At 34.9% G+C, this 10,000-nt stretch overlaps 1 protein-coding gene across 1 annotated transcript in view; it reads left to right on the top strand.

The window, feature by feature from the left end:
• LOC136842694 (adenylate cyclase type 6-like) overlaps positions 1-10,000 on the top strand; it is a 776,358-nt gene that overhangs the window by 609,463 nt on the left and 156,895 nt on the right. Inside the window, exon 5 of the mRNA XM_067110356.1 lies at positions 2,625-2,717. Within this exon, the coding sequence (XP_066966457.1) occupies positions 2,625-2,717 (93 nt within the window). The remainder of the gene's footprint in view (positions 1-2,624; positions 2,718-10,000) is intronic.

The raw sequence follows: 10,000 nt of genomic DNA, 5'->3' as shown, positions 1-10,000 counted from the left end.
GTTCAAAGTAATATGTTTCTCACGATTTACATCATCCAGTCGAGTTTCTCCCGATTTACATCATCCTGTCGAGTTCTTCCCGATTTACATCATCCAGTCGAGTTTCTCCCGATTTACATCATCCTGTCGAGTTCTTCCCGATTTACATCATCCAGTCGAGATTGTCCCGATTTACATCATCCAGTCGAGTTCCTCCCGATTTACATCATCCAGTCGAGTTTCTCCCGATTTACATCATCCAGTCGAGCTCCTCCCGATTTACATCATCCAGTCGAGCTCCTCCTGATTTACAACACCCAGTCGAGTTTCTCCCTATTTACATCATCCAGTCGAGTTTGTCTCGATTTGCATCATCCAGTCGAGTTTGTTCCGATTTACATCATCCAGTCGAGTTTGTCCCGATTTACATCATCCAGTCGAGTTTGTCCCGATTTACATCATCCAGTCGAGTTCCTCCCGATTTACATCATCCAGTCGAGTTTCTCACAATTTAAATCAGCTAGTTGGGAGTGAATCCAACTTAGATGAGTGAAGCCTTTAATGATTTCAAAGGTAATTTTAAGAGAAGCCAAAACTGTTAGCCTCTACGTCTCCGCTAATGGAAGACTGCAAAGAACAGAGTGGTTCAGTTTCATCTTATATAAATCACGAGGCATTCAATTGTTCCAGTAGATACCACCAGCATATAAGCTCCTGTAATCCTTTGTAGGAACTTTGAGGGTGCGTCCAAACCATAATGAAACATGTCTCAAACACAAGTCGGTAACTTATCGCAAATACATCGCAAACAGGTTGAATACGAGTCAACAACTTATTGATAGTTCTAAACAGTACTTCATACGATTATCCAGCATCAGCCAAAGTTTCGTTTTCTACTCACGGAAGTTGGCATGTTTTCAGCATGTATGTTATATGTATATAAGCGATAAGTTGCCGACGAGTGTTCATGGCATTTTACTTGTAGAGTAGACGCACCCTTTTAGATTGGTGGTTGGCAGCAATTCTGGGTAACTCTGGCAGTTAAACAGCTCATAAGTTTTAATTAATTGGTTTTTTCACTAGATGGTTCAAAGATGACAGTGCAGTGTATCTTTGTATTGAACAGTACCTTGCAACACAGCCATATGGATTGGTGAAAAATTAATTTCATGTTAGACATTCTTATAGTTTTGTTTTCTAATAGGACTTAGTTACTGATATTATTATTATTGCTCATACCAAATATACATACAGTACGTTACGAGCCCAAAAGTCATTAACCTTCAAAGCAAGTTTCCATATACAATAATAATGGCTGTGAATTAAAGCAGAGTTTATAAAATAGCAAATAAAAGAATAGATGAAGAAATAAGAAACATCTAATAGACACGCACAAACAGCAGGTTCAAGAGAAAATGGTGGGCGTCCTCCTGAAATACTATTAGAGATCCATAGGGAACGTGAGCCTACAGGCGGTGCGGCTAAATTGCTGTTACGTACAGATGGTGCAATCTGTTGGCAGAAAGAGAAGTTACAGCAGTTTTTGGTTTTCTGTAAAAGAAAACTATTGTGCCGGCTTTGTCCGTCTGCACTTTATTCTGTCCGCACTTTTTTTCTGTCCGGCCTCAGATCTTAAAAACTACTGAGGCTAGAGGGCTGCATTACTGGTATGTTGATCATCCATCCTCCAATCATCAAACATACCAAATTGCAGCCATCTAGCCTCAGTAGTTTTTATTTTATTTAAGCTTAAAGTTAGCCATAATCATGCTTCTGACAACGATATAGGGCCGCGGTTAAAGTTTTATGGGCCGCGGCTCATACGACATTATACCGAGACCGCCGAAAGATAGATCTATTTTCGGTGGCTTTGATTATACGCTGTAGCGGCTCTGCAGAAAACTCGATTGTGCCGAAGAAACTTCGGCGCATTTTTTACTTGTTTTCTTTTTACGAGATTTTTGTAATTGGTAACTCCTTTTTTGAATATCCCTGTATGATGATTTTTGATGAACGTAGCCAATGACATCGTGATGATTGTGTCGATGACTGAAATTTTAATAATAAAGTCGTTCTAGAGAAGGTCAAAGCTGTTTACAGTTAGATATTAAAAAGCGATTTCAATTGACCTCGTTCAGTTACTCGACATCAGATTTTTATTTGGGCAGTTTTGTCCAAAAATTTTGGATCGCAACAATTCACTAAGCCACATTTACTAAAGCTTTTAGACCTGATGATTACATCATGATGATAGCGCCGATAACCGAATTGCTAATTATAAAATAATTTTAGGGAATGGTAAAGCTGTTTACGGTAAATTATTAAAACGAGATTTCGGAAAACCTCTTTCATATGTGTCATAAGATTTTAATTAGGTAGTTTTGCACAGTAATTTTGGATAACAATAATTCGTTAATATATTATTATTATTATTATTATTATTATTATTATTATTATTATTATTATTATTATTATTATTATTATTCAGAAGATGAACCCTATTCATATGGAGAAAGTCTACATCGGCTTTTAAGTTCACTGTCCTCATTCATATTATAGTAGCACCTTTCTCCACCGTGAAATAATACTATCCATTGCATTTCTTCCTTGACTTCTGCGTTGCTAATGGACCTCGTTTGTTGCAGCATCCTGTTCGCCGATATCTGCGGCTTCACGACGCTCTCGGACCAGTGCACTGCCGAGGAATTAGTGCGACTTCTTAGCGAGCTCTTCGCCAGGTAAGTTTGAACTTAGGATTTTGTTATTTATTTTTTTTTTATGAAACAGGTCATTCATATTTTTGTTCGCTGGATTTTATTCTTGGTGATCGGATTTGCATATTTATGGTGATTCAACCCCTCGCATTCTTTATTACATTACATCTTAGTAAATTATGTTGGGTGTACATACGCACGTTACATTCTTGGTAATTAGGTGCTCATTTACTTGAGATTGGCAATTGAATTTGCATATTCTAGGTAACTGGATGCGCGAATGCTAGGTAATTATGATTGGGTGCTCATATATGTTTTGGTAAGTGATTTCTTCGTAAGCTGTTTGCCCGGGAAAATTGGATGTAAATATTCCTAGCAAATGGTTTCTAATAACCACTTGCTAGGACTTTTTCGGTGTGAATAAATTAGATAAATGGCTTATTAAATTTTATGTCAGTTAAGTCTGGATGTGACTGTTCCTTGTGACTGGATTATTTTTTACTATTTCATCATATTTATTTCTTCATCACTTTTTCCCATAACTTGTCCCTCTCTGTGCAGGCTGATTCCCCTTTGGAGCCTTCTTGGTTTACAATCTGTTGACTCTGTCCATAAGGGTTTCCAGATGAAGATTTGAAGAAAAAAGAAAGACATTTATTTTGATATCTACTGAAACAGTAAATGAAAACGCAGGGGGCATTATCCATAAGAGTGATTATGAGCTCTGCTGGTGTATATGTACGTAGGTATGTACACTACAGTGACTACATGTATGTATGTAAGATTCGATGGAACTGAAGGCCCTTAGTATCCGGGAAGGACGACTGTGTATGCAAGGTGGAAGAGAGTGGCTCAGTTTTCACGGAGGCTTGACGCACTGCTGTGCAACATTTCTGTGAGGGTATTTGCAGTGTCTGATGCCTGGAAAGTTTTCTGTGCACGGGTTTCATCCTTGATTCAGCAGTTGAAGGATATATATATATATATATATATATATATATATATATATATATATATATATATATATATATATATATATATATATATATATATATAAAACGTATGTATATCATTATATATATATATATATATATATATATATATATATATATATATATATATATATATATATATATATATATATATATATATGCACACACACATGTATTTATATACACATTAACAAGCGATCATGTATGATACCGTTACTATAAAAAATATACACCACTGTTCTTGAAGTTCAGCTTTTTTGTAAATAGTAATTAAAAACGAATGAAACTCTCCCCTTAAAAAACAGGATAGCATTTTAATTAATAATTTTTTAACTTCCCTAGTTTTTTCCTCTTTAATAAAATATCGCGTCTTTCTTGTGTTATAAATATATATTTTTTTTCTCTTGAATGCTGGAAGGTGCAAATTGCAATATTCTCCAGGTAGCCCCCAAGCATTTTATATAATTAGTGCTAATTAATTAGTAATTAAACTCTTATTATCTCAGCGACCTCGGGTAATGAGGGTACTTGAATTTATTATTAGTTTGCAGAGAAGGAACATCTTATAACCACTTAATTGCAACTAAATTCAGATGTAACCAGCGGCGCAGTCATTAGAATTTGGCAACGGACTTATAGTTAAGTAATGGTTTGAGTCTTAAGTATATTGACTTATATTGAAGACAATATGATTCAGAGAAATAAATTGTTTAAATGAATTAAAAAAAATTAATGCCTTCTAGTAAAAGCTTAATATGACTCAAGAAATATAACACCATTTAGAAAAAAAATATAAGCGGTGGAGCAAATTTATTAAACATGATTTTATATCCCGAGGGAGTCGCCTCATCTTCACAAGAATCCAATAAAAGTTGAATGAAAATCCTCAGTTTGATTTTAATTACGACCCCCTTTGGTGACATCACTGTACTGTTGTAATAAGTAATTGAGAGATTTGCTTTTTGTCATGTTAATAATGAAGTCGAGTACTTTCATCCGGGGAACAAATGGATTTATTAAAACTAGGTGTTTAATTGCGCATTGATTAGGTTTAACGTCAGTTTTATATTGAATATTGTAATATATACTTAGGTATATTATTCATGGGGAGCTGTTCAGTGGTCTTTTATGTGTGCATTACTCTTCAGGCAATAGTGTTCAGTTAAAGTGCCAGTGTGCTTTTCAGTGTATTTTGCAGGGAAGGGATATATCCCCTCGGAATACTTGTGTGAGGAATTGTACAAAAACAGGGGAGCACGAATGAAATGATTTCATCCTGAAGGCTTTGAAGTGTTCGTAAGAATAGCGAGAAAGACTTCATGTATTCCCCGCATACCCTCTTTATTTCCCTGGTATGGATTATATGGATTCTAAAAAGGCCTTTGATGTGAAGCGTGTTTCTAAATAAGAGAAAACAACAGTGAAAACATTTCTAGTTTAGATCCCTTCACTGAAATGTCTTTCAAAAATGCCGTGTTAAGATTCGAATAAATTGCCATCTGGGCACAGAGATCAAGATAGTGAAACGCGAGTTTGCAATGCAAATATTCTGTAAGCTGAGATAAAATCTTTTATAATCTTCTGTCTGAAAAATTATTTGCATAGATTTTCAGACTATTATTGTGTCTATATGTAATACGTTTAACGACGCGATTTTTATTTTTGAGTCAGACGTAATTCTGCTGACAAAAGGAAGTGGGACGATTCCCCAAGGACCCTATAATTCCGTCTCTGATTTGGTATAATCCTCGCAATACCGTGAAACCTGCAGTCGGCAGAATTTTTTCAAGAATGTCTGTTATTTACCTTCGTTGTATCTTCCCGTCAAATGAGGAAAGCAGCCGTTGGATATAGGAATTGAACGAATTTCTTTAGTCATTGTGCTGGGAAAGGTAGAATCAAGGTTGATATAAGGAGAATTAGCCAGACAGTGGGCCAATCTCTGCGCATGTACGTCACTCAAGCCGATCCTGTGCAGAAGAGATTCACCATTCTCTGTCTCTCTCACAGAGGCCGACCTTATATATGTATGTACCTTGGGTAGAGCAAAATCCACTGAAGGCCTTGTCTGGATTTCTGTTCTGCGAAGTAAATAAAAAACTATCTCTTCTCTCGTAAATTTATAATAGATATATTGGCAAAAAAAACTTCACTGTAGACTTAAAAGTTATAGAGATTTTGACGACTTCTTGACAAACACGGGAAAAAATTTTAAGTTAAGATTTGAGCATATGTTGACTAACGTAACCTACACCTACCTTCACCTTCACTATTACGTTAATATGCGAATCTAACAAGTTTCATTGATTTGTTTATTTTTATATGGCAGTGAAGAATTTTATATTACAAGTGTTCGAGCTTGTTTCCGCTCCCATGAAGCAGAGAGGTACCGGCCAAAATTGCCACATCTCTCCGACGCAATTCCAGGAAGTAATATATCGCCTTACATAACAGCGAGGATGATTTTTATGAGGATTATTGGACGTTACGTCCTCCAGCAAATTGCTTCGTAATAAAAACTTCTCCAGTTATACGTGTCGGTCTGATGAGCTAACTATTTAAAGAGTGCCCCATTTAACAAACTCTGGATGGTATCATATATACAGCTGATAGTTTAAAATGGAGGGGAGAATATTAATTGATATCTAATCTTAAACTGGCGTGGCAAGAACGTGGGTCATAGGCGCCGTGGGGATGAGTGGGAAATAAACTGCTGCTCAGGGTGTTTAGGTCATGTTAAAAGGTGTGGAAGGAATTTAAACAGATTCAACATTATGTAATTTTGTTCTTAGGAAGGAACATAGAGACTTCTGAGAAGGGCTGGAATTCAGGTCAGTCTTGTGCTTGTTCAGAACACCAGTCTTACTTCGGTATGCTGACTGTAGACGATCATATTCTCTTTTCATTATTGTTCCCGTCCGTGTTAAACCAAAGTAATCTTTGTGACGTTATTGCATTGCAGCTTTGTATCAGTAAACTAAATTTCGAAATTACAGAGGAAATACAGTATTAACTCTCTCTCTCTCTCTCTCTCTCTCTCTCTCTCTCTCTCTCTCTCTCTCTCTCTCTCTCTCTCTCTCTGTGTGTGTGTGTACGTTTCCCAAGTTTTTATTTACTCAGCATTGGGTTTTTCTGCCTGAGCACTTCCTGATACAACTTAAAAAGTCTTTTTCGCACTTCGGTGTGATGTCCTATTTCTGTGGAATGCAAGAATATTCGTCGATCTCATACATCACACCCACACACACACTTGCGCGCACGCACACACACACACACTCACACACAAATATATATATATATATATATATATATATATATATATATATATATATATATATATATATGACTTTTTTTAAATTCCCCTTCGGTAACATATATGAAAATATATTATTTCCGAGGTAGAGTGAATTGATATTAAAGGACGTTTGTAGCTTACTGATTGATATATATATATATATATATATATATATATATATATATATATATATATATATATATATATATATATATATATATATATATAAAGGGATATGTTGCTCGTGTGGGTACAATATACGATTAGTAACTTAAAGTGTTTTGAAAGGAGAAGGCCAGGGGTAGACCGAGGAGGTGATTGAAATCCAGTCTCCTGGAAGGTCTTGATGCACTGGTTGAGATTTGAATGAGATGGTGAGAAACAGAATCTTTTCGAGTAGACAACGGTTTATTTATTTATTTTTATTTTTTTTGAGCTGTCATTAAATATCCACGGCCTATATCATTGAAGCTTCCGTCTTGCTTCTAATTGGTAAGCGGTAATTTACGCAGCATGAGCTTCATCCAATCACGGTTAGCTTCAGTGATATCGTCTGCGCACATTTACCGTCATCTCCAAAAGAAAAAAAAAAAGCAGAGAGATTTTGGTGCTGTGGAAAGTCGTGGGGGAATCCATGAGCCGATGGAGTGAGTGTTTGTTGTTGAACCAAACTGTCTAGAGGACTGATTTGAAATCTCTTGAGGAACCTTTTTTGAAATAACTTAGTAAGAAATCGGATAGTGATCAACTGATTACTTTAGAAACAGTTTATATCTGATTATTTCATCGTTACATGTTTTCTGAGCATTTTTGCTAACTTTGATTTTGTTCATTATTATTTAGAATTTTTGTCGTTCAGAATAGTTTTCTTATACTGTACTAATTACTTTATAACTATTACAAATAATACTACTTTAATATTTTTTATATTATGTACATTAATTCGTATGTTAAATGGGCAAAACTTTGAATATTAAAGTAATAACTGGATCTTCTAAAGAAAATGCGCATTGCTGTATTCTGTCATAATTAATATAAGTTAGGTATATGAACATAAAAACTAAGCAAGACAATCATTGTGTTTATTTGCATAAAGTTAACATTGGATAATTAATGGAGGCGAAGAAGTTCTCTTTTAATCAGTTACATCGTGTTAAGCCAAACTAGCTCCAAGAAACTGAACATCATCCGAAAAACTTTATAAACTCGTCGTGTTTCTAAGCAATCAGGAAATTCTGATCCGCTAGGCCTGAGAGGATTTCCGTCAATTAGTGCCTCAACTACCCCGTTAGAGAGGTTTTTTCCTTCTTTTCTTTCAGAGAGGATTTTCAATCCTTGTATTGCATATAGACAAAACCTGATGCCTTTAGTGCCGCAGTTTTTGTGAGGATAGACTTTTTAACGTCCTCTTGATAGACGTGATTAATATTTTAACGCAGGTTTCGTTGCATTTACGTAATTTTTAAAATAAAGGTTGAGGTTTTGATTTTTTTATAATATTTCGTCCCATTTTCTTGAAGGTACTGCATGATTCTAAAGCACTTCCGGGATGGCTGTCTCGTTTTATCATATTTTCCCAGGTTGCTGTTTTAAAGCTGGAGAATAATTAACGAAAAATGTAACAGTTCCGGGAACTTGGAACGTGTTTCTCGAAAGATAAGTCACTAAATATAAATAGATTCATGGACTAAAATGAATCATTGCAAAATTGACTGACAAGATTTATATTTATTGATTAATTTATGGAGCAAATAAGTTCTTTTGTGAGTAAATGAAATTCATTTTGAACAAACCTATGCAATTTTTTTTCTGTGGTAAAGTATATATATATATATATATATATATATATATATATATATATATATATATATATATATATATATATATATATATATATATATATACAGTATATATATATAATGTGTGTGTGTGTAAAGTACAATTATAATACCACTTGCTCGTAAGTCCTTATCCTTTGAACGTGAAAAACGAGGTTCGATTTGCCAAATTTATTCCGCCTTCTTAATGATTAAATTTCTCTCATGAATAAGTACAGCAACTTATGTAAATACAGTTTCTTGAACTTAAGACTTCCAATGCCATATGTTATCTTCCTCTCTTTGTCTTCTGTGCAGTAATCCATACTGGAGCGCCTTTCCTCAAGAAACTCCTCTTTTTCTGAAACTCCCCTCCTGAGACTTCCCAACTCCTGAAACTCCTCACCTTCTGAAACTTCTCTCCTGTTGAAACTCTTCCCCTCATGAAACTCCAGTTTTTCTGAAACTCTCCTCGTGAGACTTCTCACCTCCTGAAACACCTCACCCCCTGAAACTCCTGACCTCCTGAAACGCCTCTCCTTCTGAAACGCCTTTCCTTTTGAAACTCTTTCCCCTCATGAAACTCCTCTCCCCCTGAAACTCTCCTTCTGAAACTCCTCACCTCCTGAAACTCCTCTCCTTCTGAAACTCTCCTCCTGAAACTCCTCTCCTCCGGAAACTCCTCTCCTTATCTGTGGCTGCTAGGAATGATTAGGTCCATTTATCCCTCGCCTCAGCCCATAACACTGGATGCCCCAACTTCATTTGCATTCAAGCAAAAACCGCGGTTGGTAATTATCGCGAGAGCTTCCTGCAGAGCTGCGGATTTCCTGAATTCTGAATGCACGATGGAGGGAACAGGTATCATTGAATATATTGTATATGTATATATATTTTTATATGTGTATGTATATATGTGTGCATATTTGTTTATGAGTTATATATTATATATATAATATATATATATATATATATATATATATATATATATATATATATATATATATATATATATATATTATATATATATACATATTATATATATATATATATATATATATTATATATACATACATATATATATATATATATATATATATATATATATATATATATATATATATAGTTTTAAATCCCACAAATGAAACAAAGAAATTTTAATGAACATCCGGATTTCGACTAGTACACATCAATATGTATTGG

This window comes from Macrobrachium rosenbergii, chromosome 10 (genome assembly GCF_040412425.1).
Source record: "Macrobrachium rosenbergii isolate ZJJX-2024 chromosome 10, ASM4041242v1, whole genome shotgun sequence".
In the NCBI taxonomy this organism is placed as follows: Eukaryota; Metazoa; Arthropoda; class Malacostraca; order Decapoda; family Palaemonidae; genus Macrobrachium; species Macrobrachium rosenbergii.
Note: the sequence above shows the minus strand (reverse complement) of the source record. Positions and strands in the feature narration are given on the sequence as shown.